At 45.4% G+C, this 24,387-nt stretch overlaps 1 protein-coding gene across 2 annotated transcripts in view; it reads right to left on the bottom strand.

Moving 5' to 3' along the window:
* Window positions 1-24,387, bottom strand: part of ARHGAP23 (Rho GTPase activating protein 23) — a 181,211-nt gene that overhangs the window by 141,688 nt on the left and 15,136 nt on the right. The window contains exon 1 of one of the 2 annotated variants that reach the window (XM_053362006.1): window positions 4,891-5,423. The exons of the other annotated variant lie outside the window; for it this stretch is intronic. Coding sequence (XP_053217981.1) covers window positions 4,891-4,953 — 63 coding nt within the window. The 5' untranslated portion in view covers window positions 4,954-5,423. Of the gene's footprint in view, window positions 1-4,890; window positions 5,424-24,387 lie in introns of those variants that run through there. 2 annotated transcript variants of the gene reach the window in all.

Below are 24,387 nucleotides of genomic sequence, written 5' to 3'. Positions count from 1 at the left end.
TATTGTAGATTCTACCAAGAGGTTCAGAGAACACATAATTTAACCCCTTATGAAGCAGTTTCCTGATTGATCCTTAAAGACCCTTCTGTGTATTTTCTCTGAGGGAGATCTAATGAATCCATTACTGAAGAGGTGCCATTATATCTGAATGTTGTGATATCTCTTAGACCTGCCACGATGGTTCGCTCTTAACTTGGCACCTTTTGTTCTTCTGAGGTTGAAATTATGCATTTTTACAGTTTGTACTTTCTTTAATGGCTGGTCGGCCGTAATAAATATTTGATTGACGGAACTCTGCATCCGTACAGAATTGCTCTCTCCAACAGCACATCTGTATGTTTAGATAGAGGAAATCTTCCGAGCCCATGATTAACATGAGAGATGAATTCCTAGGACCAGTATTCACTCCGGAAACCTTGCTTTTTCACCCCAAACACAACCTGCTCCTCACCCTGCTCCCCTTTATAGGCTGTTCACACTTAGCAATTTACTCACTGCTTGAACTACCATCGGGTGTGTCCCCCGCTACCATACGTTTACACCTGATCAGCCATAATATGATGCTAAATTACTGCTGGGAGATTTAGCAGTAGTTTCAAGCCTTCGGGGAAGGGAGAGCAGTAAAACAGCCACTGCAGGTGATTCTCATTAAGCCTCCAGTTCGGCTGGGCAGAAGAAATAGTTGAACAAGAGAGCTTTTTTCTTCTTCTAAGACAAGACATCCTCCATTCCTCCCCATTTTACTCAGTGCAGGTTTCTTTCCTTCTCAGCCATAGGACAACACAAACAGAACGAAAGCAGCTTAATTCCTGCTGAAGTCATCGCTTCCTGCCAAAGATCACATGGAAGTCAAACCGCTGCTGTTTGAGAAGGCAAGTATGAAAAAAAAAAGGAACTTGGCCACAGGATCGACCCAAGTGATGCTGATGCGACCCCGTGTCAAACTGCGGACTCAGAATCCGTATAGAACAGGAGCAGCAGTGTCAGCAGTAGTGAAATCTTAGCATGTGGGACCAAGGCAAAAACGGTTCCTGCCTCAACTTTGTAATAACTATGTCCATTTGGAAAATAAAAGGCAATGGGTGTGGTTTGAAAGCCTTTCCCTTAAATCTCAAGTTGTGTTTATTCAGCAGTGAAGGAAAGGCATTCTGCACATGCTCAGAGACATCCTTATTAGTCACGTGGCAGGGCCACCAGTTCTCAAGGCGAGAGTGTCTCAAGCTAAACCTCTAGCAAACGTCCCATGTACAGGTGGTGATCATTTTGCGCATGTCCAATTGAAGTGTGGGCCCTTTTGAACCCGGAAGAGGGCAGAACGGAGGCGGGCTTATGCGTGCTCTGCCGACACACACGGGGGGCCAGGAACAGAGCCCCCATGCAAAATGGTCACCACCTGTACTACAATCCTGAACTCCTTGTTTCCATAGTTTGTCAGCCGCCTCTTGGGCTTTATTACGTTTCGTTTCTTTCTGGGAAGCACTTAAGATAGTTGACACATAAGCTCTGGCTCATCAGAATCATTCCCAGAATCATATTTTCAACACTAGAGCCCGGCCTTCGGATTGACTAAAGTGATAATAGAGAAACAAGTTTTCTGAACACGTGCAAAGAGTTCTTTTCTCAGGGGCTATCTGAATAGCCACAGACAGCTCCCGACACAGATGAGATTTTAGGGAACGGGGGTTCCAAAATGTAACTTATTTACATAATTCATCTCCTCCACCTTCAAAAACAAATTATATTTCCCGGGCAGCTAACAGAGTATACAGAAGAGCTGTGCTGGCTGGGGGGGGGGATGATCTAGAGGGCACCAGGTTGGGGAAGGTAGCACTAACCTGGAACTTAATAGGAATGCACTGTTGGAATTACACCCACAATGGCAAATTGTTAAAATTTAGAGTGAGGAGGGGGGCGTGTCAATAAATGAAATTGAATGCATTGCAAAGCAAAAGCCAGAGGCAAGGTTCCGTCACATTTTTTTGAAAAAAGGAAAAAAGGAAAGAAAGAAAGGACATCCCATCCGGTTAAAAAAGCACCAGCGTAACCGGAAAAATTAGACAGGCAGGCAGGAACTTCTGTACACTGGGAAGCAGATAAGCAGGGAAGCGTGGAGCCTGTGGGGGAGACCAAGTTGACAAGGAAACTCAAATGAAAGGAAAGAACAAGAAAAGGCATGGGTGATTTTTTAAATTTGGAACCAGAGAATGGACAAGGCCCATTCTGGGTAAAAGTACTTGGCTGCAGAAAGCTAGAGCCAGCAATGAATATGTCTTAAAAGGAATGGACCTGCCCAGAAGTCAAACAGCCCAATACCAGATGTGTAGGAGGTAGGGTGAAGCCCTTTGATGGCAGAATAGAAGCCCAGCGTAGAAATGCTGTCTGCACATGCTCAGAGGCACACTATTTTTACATGTGTCAGGATGGCGACCAAGTTGAAATAAAGCTTTAAAATACACAGCCCACGAAGGATAGGATAAACTCATGGCTGTTCATGCAAATATATGATGGGAAAGATTGCTACATCAACAGCACGGGAAGTTTTAAAAGCAAATTGCACGTTTGGGATGAGGTAGGGGAACACCTGTTTTTTAAAAGAGCATCCACTGGGATTTTCCGGGAGCAAGGGGAAATGTTTAAGCAAGCAACACCTTTGCAATGGCTCCCAAGGCCAAGATGACCTCAAAGCAGAAGCTCTTTCCAAAGCCAGGACTTAACCATGGATAATGTGCAGAAATAATCAAAGAACATGTGCAGAAGGAATGCACGTAATGGCAACCAGGTCCCTCATATCGCAAGACAGGCAAACAGAGCTTCCTGGTCAGAACATGCAGTTAACTTTCAGCATGTGCCCTTAAAATGCCTTGCCTTGGGCCTGGCCCATATGGGCAGAAGACTGAGGAGGGAATGGGCTTGTGGCATAGACTCTAGCGCTTTGTGCAGTAAGTGAGGGATCATGCATTTGATCCCCTGAATTGTTTGGTTTTTAAAAGCTTCTATGCAAGTTAAAGAAAGAAGGAATCTCAGGAAGCCTAGAGCCTCTCCCCTTGCAGGTTTTCTAGGGAAGTTGTACGTATATGCATTTTACAGTGGGGAGTATTAAAAAAATACAAATCACCCACCTGTGGTCTAAAGTGGCACAGTGCCCAACACTGCCATGATCAGACACTTATTAAATGTGAAATGGGGGGGGGGGTTTACATTCAAAAAGCTAGCATGGAGAAAGGTGATGGAGAAGCATACCTGGCAAGAATGGAGAACTGAAACAAAATGAATCAGGAAAGCTCAGAGGCAGATCTACTGGATTTGAGGAGGGGCGCTGTTACACTGCAATATGGGGCAATCCCCAACAAGTGCCCATGTCAAAACCATAAACACCTCAAAAGATGGGGAAATAGCTCTACGGAACATCCACCCCTGCAGCAATTAGCATTGCCAAAGGATGACAGAGACATGTGGATCCCCTTCTTGAATGCAAGCAAATGAACCATGGATATTCCACAAGTAAGGACCCACCTGAAAAGCACCCCAGGTTCCTGCTGAGCGCACTGAGCAGCCACATGATCCACACCCTCTTTGATCCCACCGATCTCAGCCAGTAGCCAAACTCACCTCCCAAGTAGCTATTTTCCTTCCTGTTTTCCTGAATCAGCAAGAGTCTTTGATGCTAGCATACCAGCAAGCTTCAGATTCCCCCCCCCCCAAAGCCTATCCCTGAACCATAAAAAGCCACAAGCATCAAGGCCACACACCCCTACCCAGCTATTAACTCCATCCAAAGGACAAAGGCGGGGGTACCAGAGAACATACTGAAACAAGACATTCTGCCCCACCTCCCATTTTCCATGCCAGCACCATGCCTACATCACATGCCTTATACTGAGACAGACTAACTCAGTATTGTCTACACCAGGCATAGGCAAACTCAGCCCTCCAGATGTTTGGGACTACAACTCCCATCATCCCTGACCACTGGTCCTGTTAGCTAGGGCTTGCCAAGGTTGCAGGCAGAGGACCTTCACAGCTTTACCTAAAGATGCCAGGAATTGGACCTGGCACACCTTCCTCGTGCTGCCACTGAGCTACAGCTGTTTTACTCCAGAATTCAAAAACAAAACACTAAACCACGTTGGGTTCCAAATTCACAGGCACTACCACAGATTAGAATCCCCACTTTGCATATGTTCACATTCCCACAGTTGAATCACCTTGAGTGGGGCAAGGATGACAGGACATTCCCAGCCCTACCTGGAAATGCCAAGAGACTGAACCCAGAACCTTCTGCACTCAAAGCAGGTCCACCCTTCACCATGAACACACACCCTTCTTCATCCCCCCCCCGTTCATCCAGTATGAGCTTCCAGGACTTGCCCACTACAGTGGTACCTCGGGTTAAGTACTTAATTTGTTCCAGAGGTCCGTACTTAACCTGAAACTGTTCTTAACCTGAAGCACCACTTTAGCTGTTCTCATCCTGAAGCAAAGTTCTTAACCTGAAGCACTATTTCTGGGTTAGCGGAGTCTGTAACCTGAAGCGTATGTAACCCGAGGTACCACTGTATAACCTCTCTCTCCTTCCTCCCAGTAAATTCTCCCTGGGATCACAGAATTGTGGAATTGGAAGAGACCACCAGGGTCATCTAGTCCAACCCCCAGCAATGCAGAAATCTTTTTCGAAGCCACAGCCCTGGGATTAAGAGTCTCCCTAACCCAAGATCCTCCAAGCCCACCCAGCATAATCCTTCTCTCCGCTCCGGGTCAGCTTCTCTGCAAGCCTGCCCAGTTCGACCCAGGGCCGCCAGCCCAGTTTACTCAGCGCAGATGCACAAACACCCCACACACAAACACACATACCCCGCCAGACCCACTTTCCTTGCCCCGGCGCGGGCTCACCTCGGGACTCCTTGGCGGCGGCGGCGGCGGGATCCCAACCAGGCAAAAGGCGACTCCATTCATCGGGCGCGGCGCTGGCCCCGACGGGGCGGACGAACGGGGCGGGAAGCGAGAGCCGGCGGCAGCAACAAGCAGCAGCAGCAGCAGCCAGGCTGGAGAGACTTTCGCTCGGCTGGGCCAGGCTGCCCAGGCAGCTCCGCCTCTTCCACGGCAGGAGGAGGGAGAAGGGAAAAGGGAAGGCCGCCCGCCCGCTAAGCCGGCCAAGGGGCGGAGGAGGAGCAGAAGCAGCGAGCAGGCGGGCCAGCCCCTCCTGGGTGGACCGGCAGAGCAGTCGGGAGAGACCCCCGCCCCGGAGGGGGTTTTTCGGGGGCAGGCGGCGGAGACTGAGAGAAGGGCGGGAAAGGGGAGACGGAAGCGCACACAGGGGGCGAAAGGGACGGAGCAAGGAGAGAAAAGTCGAGGGCTGGGGAAAGAGGCCGCCAGCCCAACCGGGAAGGAGACCCTCTCTCGAGGCAGGGGCAGAAACACGGGCGTAGCCAAGGAGGGGCAGGGGGGCAGCTGCCCCCGAATCAATAAACAATGTATAACAAACTGAGGTTCTGCCCCCCCTTAACAAAAGGCCTGCCCCCCACCCAACAATAATCCTGGTTACGCCTATAGGCAGAAAGACAGGCTTGGGAGACGCAAGAGAGAGGAGGACGAGCGGGAGGGTCCTTGGAGATCGGGGCCGGTGGTCTCTCTCTCACACACACACAAATGAACAGGGCAAAAAGATGAAGAAGGGACGCCTAGAAAGGGGTTTCCCAAACTTGTGTCGCTACCGGTTGTTGGACTACAACTCCCATCATCCCTAGCTAGGAGACCAGTGGTCAGGGATGATGGGAACTGTAGTCCGGGGGAAACAACAACAGCGGGAGACCCAAGTTTGGCAAACCCTGGCCTAGAATAGAGGACACAGCTGCGCCAGGCTGTGCTAGCCCTACTCAGAGCAGACTCGCTGAAATAAAGGCGTCGAAGTTAGTCGCGTGCATTCACTTCAATGGCTCTATCACTTCCAAAAATGGGAAGTTTCTTCCATTTCAGGGCAAAGGAAATGACACTTCCAGGTGACATCTGAGGACACAGAGCAGCATTAAGGGCGGGACCACTTCAGTTCCCAAGGCTGGGAAGTAAAGCGGGCGGGGATCAGCCACAACTCCCCTTTCAAGGAGAAAAGGAGCGCCCCCCATCCCAATGTTGAACCTGTGTTTGAAGTTCAGTTCAATGCCTTAAGCCTGCGGAAGAACACAGCCCAAGTGACAGGAGGTGTTTATGGGAAAGGCTGGCCCAGAACAGGAAGCTCAAAGGCCAGAGAATAGAAGAGATACCAGTACAGTCCAATAAAATAGCATACAGGCCAGCTAAAGGGGCAGTGTGGGGTGGGCAGGAGAAAGAGAAAGACAATGGGCTGTCACAGCCAGGCACAGAAAAAACTGGCAATCTGAGGCCTGGCATAAGAGAGAACCCAGGGGCGGGCAGCCTGGTACGGACAGTCGGATGCGCCAACTATGCGCTGGTACAGGCTGAAGGAGGTTCATCACAAGGCATAGGTCACGGGGTGTTGTGTGTGTGTGTAAGGTTGCAGCAAGGATTGGCACATCCCCAGTGGGAGCAAGAAGGAGGAGCTACACACAAGCTGGAGATGTGGTGTGAGGGATTTATTCTTGGACCCAGGGAGTCTTTTTAAAAAATAATATAGAAGCGCCAGTCTTCAAAGGAAGGCAGAACTGTGTAGCAGCAGATAATAAGAATTCTTTGTGTTTCCACGGTATGTTTTCATGTGATCAAAGCATTTTACATACACTGTATTCACAGCCTGTCCAACAACCCGGAACAGCAGAACCATTCCAGATTTTGAAACAGGTTGTGTGGGTGAAGGAGCTGAGACACAGAAAATAGTGGAGGAGGCAAGATTTGAAATCAGGTATCTCCCAGCTCGCTTTCTTAGCTGCAGCATCGTACACCAGATCTCCTCAACGTCCTTGATTGGAGCCCGCTTTTAGGAGCTGGAGAACCCATCCCTGAACACAAGCAGCAAGAGTTGACATGTACTGAACAGCCACAAGCCCGCCCGCCTGCCCCATTGTAGTGTTGGAGGGGCAGGAATGATCTACCAAGGTTGCCCCCTTTCTACAGCCAGGCAAATTTCCCCCATGCGTCAGGGACCTTCACTGCCCCAAGTCATTTTCCTGTCCTTCCATAAGAGGGGATGTGAGATCATATCCTGGCTAGTCAGTTAATCAATCAACTCCTCACGACGGGGGCGGGGGGGAAGCTACGTAGCTTTACGGATGCATGGCATGTCTTCCCCCATCTCCCCAGCTTTTAAACAGGAGCAGTCTGGTCCTTCTTTGTAGACACGGTATGATGTACAATCCTAAGAGCAGTGTGCCATCGGGGCAAGGCCTTAGGGTGGACGGCCAGCACCCCACCTCCAGAGAGGAGCAGGAAGGCCCTTCCCCCCAAAACGCAGCAGGGCTGGCTTAACACATTTTGAAGTGAAGCAATACATGTTTACTATCTAGAGATAAGTCCAGAGATTAAGGTCTGGTGCAACCTCAGAAGTCAAGAGGGACACAGCCAGCTCAGGCATTTACCAGGGCCCTGGCAGAGAGAGAGAGCAAGTACCCTAATGCAAGGCAAGCCTTGCTGGATCACACCAAAGACTCATCCAGCCCTTCCTTGCCATTTCCCCAGCAACAGACATTTAGAGGTGTTCTGTCTCTGAACGTGGAGGTTCCATATAGCCATCGCGGCCAATAGCCAGTGACAGAACCCACCCTCCATGAACAGGTCTGGTCCACTTTTAAAAGCAGATACCACATCTCGCCACAGAGTTAATTCCAAGACAAATTATATCCACCATTCAAAGTTGTTGTTTAGTCGTGTCCGACTCTTCATGACCCCATGGACCAGAGCATGCCAGGCACTCCTGTCTTCCACTGCCTCCTGCAGTTTGGTCAGGCTCATGTTTGTAGCTTCGAGAACACTATCCAACCATCTCGTCCTCTGTCGTCCCCTTCTCCTTGTGCCCTTCATCTTTCCCAACATCAGGGTCTTTTCCAGGGAGTCTTTTCTTCTCATGAGGTGGCCAAAGTACTGGAGCCTCAGCTTCACAATCTGTCCTTCCAGTGAGCACTCAGGGCTGATTTCCTTAAGAATGGAGAGGTTTGATCTTCTTGCAGTCCATGGGACTCTCAAGAGTCTCCTCCTCTCAAGAGTCTCTTTTCTCTGTTCTCATTTAGAGTGCTGCCAATCAACTTGGCAGTGAATGATTCAGGACCAGGGGGTGGTGCAGGCAACTTACTTTATTTTTATTTAATTAATGGCTGGTTGCATTTATATACATACACTTTCTGGCAAGGCACCTGAGGTGGTTTACAATTTTAAAATACTACAAGCAGCAAAATGGTAGGATATGTAGAGAGAGTGAGTTCCTTCAGGCCAGCAGTTCCCTTCTGAAACAGGTTCTGGGTTCAAGACTTCCCAGTACTGTAGGAATGGGGGAACTTAGGCCTGAGGGTCAAATGAGGCCCTCAAGGGCTCTCGCTACATGGGCCTCAAGACTCTCCCCTCAGGACACACTCGCACTGCAAGTCACTTCCTTCACCAACTCTGCTTTCGTAACAATCTCCTTCGGGTTTTTTTTGCCTGTCTAGGATGTCTCCTAGAACTCTGTTAGTCCTCCTGCTTCCCAAAATGGGAGGTGGGGAAAACTAGCCTTCCATAGAAATGTAAAATTCACATTTACTGCTCTGCCCACTACTGCCTCTGGCACGTGGCCCCGAAAAGGTTGCCCAGAATGGAATGTGGCCCCCATGCAGAAAAAGTTCCCTCACTTATGCAATAGCCCTACCCTTTCACAAGGGATTCCTGCCTTCCAATTCCAGGAACCTGGTTGTTGTTACAGAGGGACAAGCAAGCACTCTGCACGTGTTCAGAGTGACTCTTTGCTAATCCATGCATTCCAGGGCTGACGAGCAGTGGTATTTTCAAAATGGACCCATGTGCTGAAAAACTAAGCTGTGGTTGAGAAGGGGGGGGAACAAAAGGTGTAACCATGATTTATCAGTTCAGCACACTGTGGGCATCTGGAGTTAAGCCTCACAAAACTGAGGGCCGGCACGTAGCTCAGATTCCACAGCTGTAAGACTGTATCCTATTTTCTATTATTTGATCATAGCTCCCTTTATCTAGAAGGGGGGGGGGAAGAGAGGAATAATAACAAAAAATGAAGAGAATCTATGCCCTCTGCTGGCTCTGGAGTGCAGCACAAGTTAGCGAGGAAAGTGGAGGAAATCTTCCGTTTTGGGGGTGAATTGAGGCATCACCTTCCTACCTCTTCCCAGCTCCAGAAGTTCAAGGCTGGATTATCTAAAGGTATGGCTGCCACCCCTTTGTAGTTTTCTTCCTGGAGGGAGAGCTAATTTCCCTTCACACAACGAAGAGAGTGGCACCCCGATACAACAGGCAGCAAGCCAGAGATTAAAAATATGATAAACATAGAAATGCCTTGGTAATATGGCAGTTTTCATTCCCCAAAAGGATATTACAGTTCAGCAGGGGGAGCAAATATCTGAAATCTATGTTCAGACTGAATCACTTTAAGATTTACAGAGGATGGATGAAGCACAATTCCTGCCAGGGGCTGAAGCACGCTAGCCAAGTGTTTGAACTGAACACAGTCCCATTCTTTGGACACCCATGCCATTGCTATACAAGCTCCTGTAGCTTTCTTTATACTGTACACTTTAAAAAATATATATTCTAGCATGATTTCTACTACAAAGCACTTTACTGCATACATATCTTACTACAAGTGACTGCTTGCAGGTAGTGTTTGAGGACCGGGACATTCGCAGGGAAACCAAAATGCTTACTTACAAAGCTATTGTACTACCAACCTTACTATATGCTTGTGAAACATGGACCACTTATAAACGCCATCTCCAACTCCTTGAAAGATTCCATCAACGGTGTCTCCAAAAATTTTTACACATCACTTGGGAAGACAGGCAAACTAATATCAGTGTACTAGAAGAAGCAAAGATGACCAGTGTTGAAGCAATGATTCTTCAATATCAACTTCGTTGGACTGGTCATGTACGGATGCCTGATGATTGTCTTCCAAAGCAACTATTCTGAACTTAAAAATGGAAAGCTTAATGCTGGTGGTCAACAAAAGAGGTTTAAAGACAAGGCAAATCTAAAAAAATGTAGTATAAACACTGACAACTGGGAAACACTGGCCTGCGAGTGCTCCAATTGGAGAACAGCCTTTACCAAAGGTGTCATGGGCTTTGAAGAAACTCAAACTCAGGACGCAAGGGAGAAACATGCTAAGAGGAAGGCATGCTTGGCAAATCTACACTGTGATCAACTCCCGCCCGGAAACCTATGTTCCCACTGGAAGGACGTGTGAATGCAGAATTGGCCTCCACAGTCACTTACAGACTCATTGTTAAAACCATGTTTATGGAAGACAATCTTACTTGGCTACGAGTGATCGCCAGAGATTATACGAGCCATCATTTATAGATAACAGAAGGGGCCTAGTATTCGATGGCTGCCCTGTATTGGTTCAGCTACTGGGAATCCTTAGCAGAGGCAAACCTCTAACAGCATCTATATTTTCATTATTTTTTTTACAAAATGTCAACCAATCAACAGTACAGTATCTCTTACGGACAGGGCCTATTCACAAACAGGAGCCTTAAGTAGTCCAGTAGTCCAGCTGTTTTTGGACTACAACCCCCATCATCCCTAGCTAGCAGGACCAGTGGTCAGAGATGATAGGAATTGCAGTCCAAAAACAGTTGGAGACCCAAGTATGGGAAACCATGGTCTCTAGATTTATGCCTATATTGTGTTCCACTTTGATTGTGGCAACATTTCCTTAGCCACTGTGGCTAAAAATGTACAGTAAGTTGGCAGTCCCCAGTTCAATCTCACCTTAGTTGATGGATGGGAAACCTGTAGCCTTCCAAATGTTGCTGGAGTACAATTCCCATCATCCCTGACTATTGACCATGCTGGCAGGGGCTGATGGGAGTTGGAATCCAACACCTGGAAAGCCACAAGTCTCCCATCAGCACCTTAAGCAAATCATTATCCAATCAGATGCATCATTCCCATCTGCAAAATGGGGATAAAACTGGCTTGCATTACAGAACTGAAATTATAGATATAAATGCTTCTTCAACATTTAAATATGCTTTAGAAATGCTGTTTTGTTCTTAAAATAGAAAAAGGGAGTCAGGGAAAATGGGAATAAGACTGTGCATTGTATTTTAAAAGGTTTTGGGTGGTATCTACACACTCTAACATAAGAAGTAAGCAGCATTCACATTTGAAAGTGCACCTAATTTATGACTGTAGTTTCTAAAGAACGGATATCCAAGACACGCCATTGAGTTTCCACAGAAAACCCACTGAGCAGGAAAGTGGACACGCCATAGAGATGAGGACACAGCTTTCACACATTCTCAATTACATAATTGTACAAAGGTAGATTGCTATCCTACACAAGAGTCAAAAGGGCCCCCTCTCCAATGCTGTACATCTATGCAGCTTATTCATCATAAGACCATATCATAGGACTCTAGGTCAGCAGGGGGTAATCTGTATTTTTCCACAGTCCAAGAGAATGCAATGTTTTTACTTGGGTCAGCACAGGCATTAAAAAAGCAAGTCCATGCAATGATCACAAGCAGTTCAAGAATACCACTGAACAACAAACCCCAAACCCTGAAAGACTTAATTAGCACTGAACCTTCACTATGACATTTGTTATTAGATTCTCTTGCTAAATAAGATCCTGCTTCACATCACTGCATCTCTTTTCACTTTTCGGCCTGTCATTCACATTAAAAGGTAGAGAAACCCTATTCAAGGGGAAAGAGGCAACAGTAACTTAGGAATCAAATCCAACCCTCTGCCCAATGAGATTTTAGGCATGCCAACATCTTCTCAAAAATAGGTGTATGTTAGTGTCCTGCTCTTCAACAAGAGTCTCAAAGTTCACCAACATCTGGAGGGCCAAAGGTGCCGCACACCTGTTTTAACAGCCATGCACGACAGAAATTATTTTTCCATGTCCTGGAAAAACACCGTTCCACTCCATAAACTACCAAGCTTCTAGAAAGCTCTGAATTTGTGGCTTTCAAGGATGCTAAGCAAAATGAATTTATTTGCGTGTGCACAGATAAAAGGCAGAAGAGAAATCCATTTATCTTCCCCAGTGCTTTCCCTTATCTCTTAGGAGATATAGTTGTGTACTACAAAAAGCTAAGTGATCAAAAAGTTTTGGAGTACACTCTTGGTTGTATATATATATTTGCTGGGGTGGGGGTAGATTTAGTAAGCACTCAATATGGATGCTGCTCCGGGAAATATACATTTTATAAAACGGGGAACTATCTTAGATCAGTCTTTTTAAATTAAACTTCAGTACATTCATCTCCAGCCTTTTTTCAGTGGAACTCAAGGCAGCGCACCAGTGGCGTAGCGTGGGGGGTGCAGGGGGGGCTGGCCGCACCGGGCGCAACATCTGGGGGGGCGCGCTCGCCGCCTCCGGAGTCGCCGAAGAGCCTCGGGCGCAGGCTATAGCAGAGCCCCATGTCTCGGGAAGGAGGAAGCCCCGGCCATGGGCGCTGCCCCCAGGTGGTGCAGCAGGAGCCAGGCGGCGAAGGGGAGCCCGGGGAGCGGAGGCGTCGCGGGGACACGGCTCGGGAGCTGCCGCTGAGGAGCCAGAGCATCGTCCCCGGGAGGAGAGGAGGAGCGGTGGCGGCGGCGGCTGCTACTGCAAAGCAGGGAGAGAAGGAGGCGGCGGCGGGGAGCCGGGCAGGGAAGTTGCAGCTGGGGATGAAGAGGCGGCGGTGGCGGGAGGTGGACTTCTTTCCCTTTCTGGTGCTGCTGCTGTGAGGCGCTTGCCAGCCCACCGGCCCCTCCTGAGCGGGATATGGGTGGGCGGACGGGGTGGGTGGGGGAGAGGCGCTGGGCCTGCCTCGTGCCCTGACAGGAGCCACCACTGCGCCCGCGGACGCCCTTGACGCAGCGCTCCTCATGCCGCCTCGAGACCGCCCCTCACTCCGCGCTCGGCTTCAGGGCTGTCTTGTGAGGGGGCGGCGGGAAAAGGCTCTGAGGAGAACCTCGCTCGCTGTCCCGCGTCGCTTTTCCTCACGTCGTTTTCCCTTTCCCTTGAGGGGACGGGGAGGTGAAGGGAGCCCGCCTTCCTCCTCGCACGTGGCGAGTCGTCGGTGGACGTAGAGAAACCACGCACATTAGATATTCTTAATAATAATAATAATAATAATAATAATAATAATAATAATGGTTTGAAATTTAAGACTCCCCCACCAAGGAAAAGGCACTTTCTTGCCCTGCCCGTGGACCAGGAGGTCATGGCGGGCGAGGCCTTCAGCAGCGGGGCCCTTATTTGCGCTGCCAGCCTGACCTTCACCCTCTTACATATAGAGAGGAAAGGAGACACGGAGGTGCAAAGGCTTGCGGGGCAGAAGTAAGCCCCGCTGAGTTCATCAGGGGTGCCAACGTGAATACAGTATGATATTGGGGGGGGGGGAGGCAGGTAAGCCCCGCTCTGCATAGTTGATCACATTGGCAATGCCCATCAACTGGGGGACTGGCCCCCTCAAATGTTTTATTGGGGGGCCTGAAGCAGTGGCGTAGCGTGGGGGTGCAGGGGGGGCGCGCTCGCACTCGAGTGCTAAAATCCACGGGTTAGGGGGCGCAAATTACTTGCCTTGCCCCGGGTGCTGACAACCCACGCTACGCCACTGCAGCGCACACTGGTCGTCTTGCACCAGAAACTGACCAGATCCATGTTTGCGTAGCTTCAGGAAGCTTGCTGCATCACACACCACCTGGGCACCCCACTGATCTGTCAAGTCTTTTCTGTTCTTGGTCATTTAATGAAGACTTAAATCACTTAAGCAAAAATCAATCCATCCCATTGCATGTGTGAAGAAATGTTTCCTTTGATCGGCCAGGAAACTGCCTTCTAATGAGTCAGACCATTGGCCTAGTTCAATATTATTCACACTGGGCTTTTCCCATCTCTACCTGGAGATGCCAGAGTTTGAATGCGGGACCTTCTGCATGCAAATTTGGACCCTGCCTCTGAGGTACATCCCTGCCCTGATAATCAGTTCTGCAGGACCCTTGAGCTCCAAGGCTGGATCTATACTGATCATAAAAACGCTTTAAAAAATGTTATTTAGCTCTCAATGTGATTTTACATTGACAATTTTACATTGCTCTACAGCGCTTTCTGGTGTCGCATGTTTGCAGCACATTTATAACGCTTTAACTGACCAGTACAGATTAGTCCCAAGTGCTTTGAGATACTGAACTCTACTGAATTTTAAGCCGATAAATATTTTGGTTCTATGAAATGAGGGAACAAGAGTAGCTGTAGATCAGTGGGAGAGGATGTACTTTGCATTCAGAAGGTCCCAAGTCCCACATTTGGGACATAATATTCAGATGGCAGATTGGGAAAGGTTATGCAAGTCAGATTTGAAATTTACGGCATGTTGTACAGTTAAAGAAAATTATATGAAAATGATGTACCGGTGGTATTTGACTGCTACTAAGTTAGCAAAAATGTCTAAGACAAGTTCAAATATCTGCTGGAAATGTAAAGAAAAAGAAGGTACCTTTTTCATATGTGGTGGACTTGTAATAAAAGCTTTCTGGGAGATGATATATAATGAAATGAAAAAAATGATTAAAATAACTTTTGTTAAGAAACCAGAAGCCTTTTTATTAGGAATTACAGGTACCGATATACCAAAGGAGCAGAAAAGACTCTTCATGTATGGAACAACAACCACACAGATGTTATTGGCCCAGAGTTGGAAAGAAGACAAAGTCCCTACCAGAGAGGAGTGGCAAACCAAGCTGATTGACTATGCCAAAATGGCAAAACTGACTAGAAAACTCAGAAACCAAGAGGATAAAAACTTTATAAAAGAATGGGAAAAATTATAAGTTATTTAGGAGACCACTGTAAACAGATGGAAACAAGAGCAGGATTTTGACTCACTTGTAGTGTAAAAAATATTATGGACAATATGGTTTGATATAAAAATTGGAGTACGGATGAATATGCAGTTGTAGATGCTTAAAATGAGACCCCATGGAGGGGATGGGGTGAAGTCTCAAGATTCAGAGAATCTCTTTATATAGATTTGTTTTTTACAAATCTTGTTTGTGTTCATTTATATTTTCTGTTTGTAAAACCAATAAAAAATACCGTATTTTTTGCTCTATAAGACTCACTTTTTCACTCCTAAAAAGTAAGGGGAAATGTGTGTGCATCTTACGGGATGAATGCAGGCTGCACAGCTATCCCAAAAGCCAGAACAGCAAGAGGGATTGCTGCTTTCGCTGCACAGCGATCCCTCTTGCTGTTCTGGCTTCTGGGATTCAGAATATTTTTTTCTTGTTTTCCTCCTCCAAAAACTAGGTGCGTCTTGTGGTCTGGTGCGTCTTATAAAGCGACTTATAGAGCAAAAAATATGGTGTTTTGTAAAAAAAGAAGGTCCCAAGTCCAATCTCTGGTATCTCCAGGCGGGGTAAGGCTGCTCTCTAAAACCAAGAGGAGCTGCCGCCAAGCTGGGGTATACAGAACTAGGAAGACAGTGGATCTCTGGATATTGTTGGACTCCAACTCCCATCAGCCCCAACCAATATGGCCAATAGTCAGGAGTGATGGGAGCGGGAGTCCAACAACATCCAGAAGGCCACAGGTTCCCCATCCGTGGGTCCACACAATAACAAGGAAGATGGTCCGACGGTCTTGACTGAGTATAAAGCAACTTCCTATGGAATACTCATGGCAAGCATTGTGCTGGAGTGAACCAAGCAGGAAAGATCCAGATGCACCGGGTCCCAGGCAAAATTCACAGAGTGCTTCTCCATTTGCTCAAATGATTGAAACCACCTCAGGTTGCTGAGCTGTTAGAAGCAGCTCTGCCCGATACCTTGTAGAGGCACTGCCAGTCAGAGCACTTATTGGCTGATAATGCTTATTATAATGTTTATTAAAATATCAAAAGTGCTTTCCTTTTTTAACCACCACCACCACCCCTCATAAAACGTTTTTAAAAAAGTACACAACACTGCCAACAGAAAGTTTAAAAGTCAGAGAAACAGGCCAACAAAAAGCCAGCTATTCGCTGCCTTGTGGTTTATAATCACTCCACTCGAGTTTCACTCTTCTGCTGTGTTCTATGTTATCGTTTCGCTCGATATTGTTTTCCCGGCTTTTGCAAGCCGCCCCGGGAGCTTTGAAGGGCAGCAGAAGAATGTTCTGGAAGAAACAAACTCATAAATAAATAGAAACAGTGGATGCCTTATCTTCGCGGCTTTAAATGCTCTCTTTCTCTCCCAAGCTGTTTTAATAGTAGTCTGCTTTGGAGAACAGGGACATAACAAAAAGGAAGGTTATCAACTCCAAAAGAATAAGCGAGGTGACATTCGCTGCAAGCTCAGTGTGTACTCAGTGAGAAACAGGGACTGGAAATAAGACGGCGCTGGAAGGAATGTAATGGCCCATGAGTGCATCTCTGAGGTGGGAGAGACAAGCAGGAAGACTATTTCAGATCGACATATCAAAGGTGTATCTGTGATGCACAGGCTAAACTTCTGGCATGCACTAGAGCTTCAGACAGTAGCTAAGGTCAATCACCAGGTAAAAAGAAGAGGAAGAGGAAGAAGCGGAAGAAGAAGGATGATGATGATTTTGTACCCCACCCATCTGACTGGGTTGCCCCATCCACTCTGGGCGGCTTCTGGCATATACAAAAACACAATAAAGTACATTAAACGTTTAAAACTTCCCCATACAAGGGCTAGGTTGTGTGTCTGTTGTGCCTTCTCTCTCTCTCTTCTCTTCTCTTCTCTTCTCTTCTCTTTTCCATCCCTCCTCTTTGAATTTATTTTTCCTCAAAGAGTATTACTTCTTACTGAAATAACTAGCATCCTGAAGAGCAAGGTAGGAAGAGGGCAGGTAGACACTGTTGTTCTCGGTAACCGAGTGGGGAACATCTGTGGCCATCCAGATGTTGTGGGACTCCCAATCTCCATCAGCTAGCATGGCCAATGGTCAGGGGTGATTGGAGCTGGGAACCAGCAACATCTGGATGTCCACAGATTTTCTGCACTGCTGGCACAAGTCCAGTCAACAGCTCTTATTGCCTTCTGCATTTGCATTTATCTTGCCATATAACAAAGTCTTACATTGGTTGTCACAAGAGGTGGGGATACTAAAGGGCTCTCCATAAACCTGAATAAAACTACTTTAACCAACTGCTAATAAAATAAAATAAAAATAAACTGAAGAGCACGTTATCCTAAGTTGCTCCCACTTACAATCTTGGGGCTTTTGTTCCATGTGCCACAACCGCCACCCACATGGGGCCTGGAGGAAGCAAACACATTCCTTTTCCCGACTTTTTAAATATTTGCCTGGTTCCTCCTCACCCCAACCATGCCTGTCCTATCTTCTCTGCCCTTATTTCAGGCGGGGAAGAATTCAGAATGGAAATTTCTTCCTTCAAGGGGGGAAAACAGGGTAAAGGAGCTGCTGAGCAGCTTGAACCCTTTTTTCTCTTTTCTTTTCGCGTCATCGCATCAGAATGGCTCTGGAAGGGTTACTAAGGACCAGGGCTCAGATCAGTGGCAATCTTGGATAAACAAGGGAAAGCAGCTGACAAGAGCATGGGAGGCTAAGAGTGGTCTCTCTTACAGGAGACAGAAGGCAAGGGTGGATTAAGGCTTATGTATACCTTATGCTGACCCATATTTTGGAGGGCTTTCTTGACCTAACGAAAATTGCTGCTGCCTGATGATTAACTACTGAGCATCTATTTACAGCCAAACCACCACCAATACCACCAAGACAGGATCAGGTCTAAAGACCTTTGGAAATCATGGCATTGTTGCATCAGCACAAACAGAAGCAGCCACTTGTGCACTATTATTGCGTAAATGGCATGTTGCAAAACACACGTGCCAAAGAGATTTTTAAAAATAACCCGGGTTGGAGAGGTCCCAGATGATGCTGACAAGCTCCCATGAAGAGGAACTGCTAGGTCCAAGCATCTGCAAGATGAAATACAGAGGGACAGCCAACATCGTGTCCTCCAGATGTCCCTGGGACTCTCAACTCCCCATCAGCTCCAGCCAGCATGCCCAAAGGTGAGGGATGATCAGAGATGTAGTCTGACATAACCTAGAAATCACTGCATCTGCTACCCATTGTAGAAATTGCAGAAATCACAGTCTCTGTCCCCGAAGGGCCAACCAATTCTGTGCATGTCTAGACAAGAGCGATGGTTAAACTGGAGCAATGGTCTGAACACATAATACCAATCCTGGCCTGACTGCACTGACTACCACTTAGTTTCTGGACCCAATTCAAAATGCTGGTTTTGGCCTACAAAGCCTTATGCATCTCAGGACCCTAATATCTCAAGAGTCACTTCTTTCCGTATGAACTAACCCAGACCCTGCAATCTTCATCTGAGGCCCCTCTCAGTGTGCCCGCTCCATGGAAGGTCCAGAAAATGACAACACAAGAACGGGGCCTTTTCAGTGGTAGCTCCCCACTTGTACAACGCTCTCCCAAGGAGGCTCACTTGGCATTATCACTACACATCTTTAGGCAGCAGGCAAAAAGGTTTCTCTTCTACCAGGAGTTTGGCTGATTAACGTTCTATGGCTTTTTATTTTTTTTTATTTTTTTTTTTTTATAATATTTTTTATTACGTTTCTTTCCAAATTTTATACATTACAAACAAATAAGGAGTTTACAAGAAACCATTTTTTTTTTTTTTTTAACAAAAATCCCAACTTGGACTTCCCCGCCCCTTCCGATTCTGCGTTCTTTATATTAACAATGTCAGCAATTTGTTACCTTATGTCATACCTTATTGTAACTTTTACATGTTATGTATCTATATTCAATGTATTATGTCACAATTTTTATACCTTTAAAATAAACGTAACATGTTCAATTTCATATTATCTCCTTTTCTCTTTTATCACTTAGTTTACTATTTACTTAATCATAATTGCTAAAGCGTATCATTTCCAAATCATGCACCGTCTTAAGATTCATACAGTTTGTAATACTTTTGCAAGTAGTCTTTAAACTTTTTCCAGTCCACCTCAATTGTTTCTACATCCAAATCTCGGATTCTGCCGGTCAGTTCAGCTATCTCCATGTAGTCCATCAACTGCATCTGCCATTCCTCCAGCGTGGGTAAATCTTGTGTCTTCCAGTTCTTTGCGATGAGTATTCTTGCTGCTGTACTAGCATACATAAACAAAGTTCTGTCCTTCTTTAACACTTTCTGGTCTACCATGCCCAACAGGGAGGCCTCTGGTTTCTTGGGAAAGGTATACCTAAATACCTTTTTCAACTCATTGTAAATCATTTCCCAGAAAGCCTTAACCTTTGGGCATGTCCACCAGAGGTGAAAGAAAGTCCCCTCTGCTTCCTTACACTTCCAACATTTATTGTCAGACAGGTGATGTATCTTAGCTAACTTGACTGGGGTCATGTACCACCGGTATATCATTTTCATAATGTTTTCCTTCAAGGCCGTACTGGCCGTGAATTTCATTCCGGTGTTCCATAACCTTTCCCAGTCTTCAAACATAATGTTGTGTCCAACATCCTGTGCCCATTTAATCATAGCAGATTTAACTGTCTCATCCTGTAAATTCCACATAAGCAGCAAGTTATACATTCTAGATAACAGCTTTGTCTTTGGTTCTAACAATTCTGTCTCTAGTTTCGACTTTTCCACCTGGAAACCAACTTTTTTGTCCATTTTGAAAACCTCTTGAATTTGAGCATAATGTAGCCAATCTCGCACCTTATTTTTTAGTTTGTCCTGGCTCTGCAACTTCCAATTGTCTCCAATTTTTTCAGTCAATTCCCAATATTTCGGCCAATAGGCCTCCATATTGGGTCTTTTTCGGGCCTTGGCCTCCACTGGTGATAGCCACCTCGGAGTTTTACTCTCTAGTAAGTCTTTATATTTCATCCAGACTGCAAAAATTGCTTTTCTGACAATGTGGCTTTTAAACAATTTATGTGCTTTAACCTTGTCGTACCATAGGTATGCGTGCCATCCAAAAGCATTATTAAAACCTTCCAGATCTAGGACATCGGTGTTTTCCAACAAAAGCCAATCTTTCAGCCAGCAGAAGGCTGCAGCTTCATAATACAACCTCAAGTCCGGCAGGGCAAACCCCCCTCTTTCTTTCGAATCTGTTAATATTTTAAACTTTATTCGGGGCTTTTTGCCCTGCCAGATAAATCTAGATATATCCTTCTGCCATTTTCCAAAGCAATCCACTCTGTCCACGATCTGTAAGGTTTGAAACAAAAATAACATTTTCGGCAACACATTCATTTTTATAGCTGCAATTCTTCCCAACAAGGAAAGTTTCAATCTTGACCAAATTTCTAAATCCTTTTTAACTTCCAACCAACATTTCTCATAATTATCCTTAAATAAATTCAAATTCTTGGAGGACAAATAGATCCCAAGGTATTTCACTTTTTTAACCACATTCAGTTCTGTTTCTCTCTGAAACCCCTCTGTTTCTGTAATTGTTAAATTTTTGGTCAGAACCTTAGTTTTTTGTTTATTCAACCTAAATCCCGCCACCCGACCAAATTCAGATATAAGTTCGAGAACTCTTTTTGTACTGGATTCTGGCTCCTGCAGTGTCAAAACTAGGTCATCTGCAAAAGCTTTCAGTTTATATTGTTTCACTCCGACCTCTATCCCTTGTACCAACCGGTCCTCTCTGATCATATTCAATAGCACCTCCAGGACTGAAATAAATAACAGAGGGGATAGAGGGCACCCTTGTCGTGTCCCTTTTTCAATTTTAAATTCCTCCGTCACCACATTGTTCACTATTAATTTAGCTTTTTGTTCTGAATAGATTGCATGTAATCCATTCTCAAACCCCCGTCCCACTCCCATCCCTTCCAAGTTCTTCTTCATAAACATCCAAGATATGTTGTCAAATGCTTTCTCCGCATCAATAAAGATTAACACCGCCCTTGTGTTCCTGTTAGTCTGCAAAAGTTCTAAAATGTCAATGATGTTTCTAGTGTTCTCATATAAATGTCTACCAGGGAGAAAGCCAGCTTGGTCTTTATGAATTACTTCATTTAAGACTTTTTTAAGTCTATTTGCCAAAATGTCTGCAAATATTTTGTAATCCACATTTAGGAGTGAGATGGGACGGTAGTTTTTAAGCTGAGTCTTTTCAGATTCTGACTTAGGTATCAATGTGATGAAGGCTTCTTTCCACGTTTCTGGTGCCCTCTTCCCATCCATAATCTGGTTACATACCTCCAACAAAGGTTGTATCAAATAGTCCTTCAGAACCTTGTAATATTTGGAGGTAAGTCCATCCGGGCCTGGAGATTTGCCTAGTTGCATATTCTGAATGGCACCTTCAATTTCCTGTGAGGTTATTGTAGAGTTCAAGATTGATCTTTTATCTTGAGTTATTTTTGATAGTCCATTTATCTTTAAAAATTGATCTATCTCTGATTCTTTCTGGGGCCCCTGTGCATACAGTTCTTTGAAGTATCTGTGGAAGCACCTCCTAATTTCTTCTGGTTTCTGTACGATCCTTCCATCAATCTCTAGATTTGTTATCGTGTTTAGCTTTTGTCTTTTTTTCAGCTGCCAAGCTAGCAGCTTTCCACATTTGTTTGCTGATTCAAAAGATCTTTGCTTCATCTGTTTTATTTTCCATTCAATCTCCTGATTAATCAATTTTGAGTATTCTGCTTGGTGGAATTTAATTTCTCTCAGCACCCCCTTGGACTTTGGTTTGGTTCTCAGTTTTTTTTCTCCTTGGTGTATTTTCTCCAATATTTTGTCCTTCTTTCCGTTCCAGAGTTTTTTCTTGATTGAATTCTGTTGTATCAGAAACCCTCTCATAAGAGCTTTGCTTGCGTCCCAGATCGTTCTTTTTTCAACTGTAGTATTCAGATTTATCTCAAAATAGTCCTTTAATGTTTTTTGGGCCTTTTTCACAATCTCTTGATCTCTTAGTAGTGTGTCATTCATTCTCCATCTGAAGGAACCGGGTTGAGTTAATCTAAGTTCTATTTTCAAGGCGTTGTGGTCGGAGCATGTTTTTGGGCAGATTTCCACCTTTTTAGTCTTGGGTGCCAGCCCCCTGGAGGTCCAGATTTGGTCGATCCTTGACCAAGACAGGTGGGCCTCAGAGAAAAAAGTTCCTTCTTTACCTAGGGGGTTCTTTGTCCTCCATATGTCGATCAAATCCAGATTGTCAGTCAGTTCGAAAAAAGTTTTGGGCAGTCTGCCGTCTGATGTTAAGTTTTGGTTGTAAGACTTATCCATATGTGTAGACACCACTCCATTCATATCTCCCATCATTATGATGTTAGCATAATCCAGATAGTCCAGCAACGTCTCATGCAGCTTCTTGAAAAATTCTGATTTCCCGTCATTTGGGGCATAAATTCCTAATATCAATATTTTTTCTCCTTGGGTTTGAATTTCAATTGCCAAAATTCTTCCTTGTTCATCCTTAAATAGAAATTTGGGTATCAGGCTCTCCTTAGCGTAGATCACCACTCCTCTTTTCTTTACTTTGTCAGACGAAATAAATTCTTGGCCTAATCTTTTATTTACCAAAACCTTCCTGTGGAGCCTGGTCACATGGGTTTCTTGTAGGCAAATAATGTCCAATTGTTCTTTCTTCAATATGTGAAATAACCTCCTTCTTTTCTCCGGGGAATTTCCGCCATTTATATTCCAACTGAGTAGCCGCAGAGACATCCTGAACTATTCTGCTACACCTAGAGCGGTGTATCTTCTTTCTCCTCTGGTTCCGAAGGTGCAGGTATTGCTCCACCTGGGTTGGGTATAGGCCAATTAGCTGCTACTTCTTTTTGGAGGTCTTCTCCGTGATCGTGCTGGAACTTTTGTAAGTCCTCTGGTGATCTTATTTTAACCTTCTTCTGTTTGTAAGTGAATGATAGCCCTTGTGGGAACTCCCACCTGTAAGGAATTGTGTTGAGTCTCAGCAACTTAGCCAAATCTGAGTAGGTGGCTCTCAAGTCCAATAACTGTTTAGGAATATCTCGGTAAATTTCCACCCTTTTCTCTTGTATCACAATTGAGTTTTTGAAGTGTAGGCCTAGTATTTTGTCTCTCTCCTCCCTTGATCTCAAAGCTATTAAGCAGTCTCTGGATCTATCTTTTCTTACTAATCTTCCCAACCGAAAAGCCGATACAATTTTGAAATCAATTTCTTCTTTTAAGTCCCAGAACTTTGTAAACTCTGTTGTCAAAAGTCCTTTCAAATCTTCTTGTTCAATTTCTGGGACTGCCCTTAGTCTGAGGTTGGTCTCGCGATTTTTCAATTCCACCAACGAGAGATAGGTTTGTTGGTCCCCTATCTGTTTATGAATAGGCTTGACTTCCGCTTTAACTTCCTCGACTTCTTTTTTAGCTGATGTTGCAATTTGAACGGCTTCCCCTGCCAGTTTACGATTCTCTTCTGTTGCTCCTTGCAATTTTTCAATTGCTTGGGTATGTTGGGAAACCTGATCTGTCAATTTCTGGATCGAGGATGTTGCTTGGTCAATTTTTGTTGATTGGTTATCAATTTTTTGATTTATTGCTGACAATTGTTCCAAAACTTGTTTCAGTACTGCCTCAGCTCCTCCTGCTGCCATATCTTCCTCTTCAGATTTTTCAGGCTTTTCGGTTTCTACTTTTTGTGTCGCAAGCACAGCTGGAACTGATAATCTACGTCCCTGAGTTAAAGTTGTTTGCAAAAGCTGTGCTTGCTTTTTTGCTTTCTCTTTCTCCTTAGCTTCCTTAGCTTTGGCTGCTCTTGTCTTTCCTGTGCCACTCATCAGTCAACGTTCAAGGTCAAGTGTTGTAATCCCATGGGAAAGGCAAGTCCAGAATTAAAAACAGTCTATTGAGAGAAGGTAAACAGAGAAACTTTCCCAGGCCTCTATATTCCCAATGTCCTCTAGGGGGAGTGCCACCAAAGTTTTAGTAAGAAGAAGGTAACTTTCCGCAATTAAAGTCTCTTTGTTCCAACTTTAAAAACAATTTTAAAAGCAAATTAGTTCCAGCACGCTAAAAGAAAGGTCCTGCAGAGCCCTTTTAAACATATAACAAAGTTCCAGCAAGGTGCCTGCAATTGTATCCACTTCAGCTAGGTGAGCTCAAAATTACACTATCCAGTTACAAAAGTATCTGGAAGCTTGCAACAGTTCCGCAGTTTAAACAACTTTACCCGGCCACCCGGGAATTTGGGGTTAGAGTCTTCCCTTGCCCTTGGGGTGTCCGCTCCAGGTCAATTTTATGCTGTATTTATTCTTTAAAAGTAAAATTCAAATGT

The sequence above is a fragment of the Podarcis raffonei genome, chromosome 13 (assembly GCF_027172205.1).
Source record: "Podarcis raffonei isolate rPodRaf1 chromosome 13, rPodRaf1.pri, whole genome shotgun sequence".
NCBI classification, from domain to species: domain Eukaryota; kingdom Metazoa; phylum Chordata; class Lepidosauria; order Squamata; family Lacertidae; genus Podarcis; species Podarcis raffonei.
This window is presented reverse-complemented; position numbering and strand designations above follow the sequence as displayed.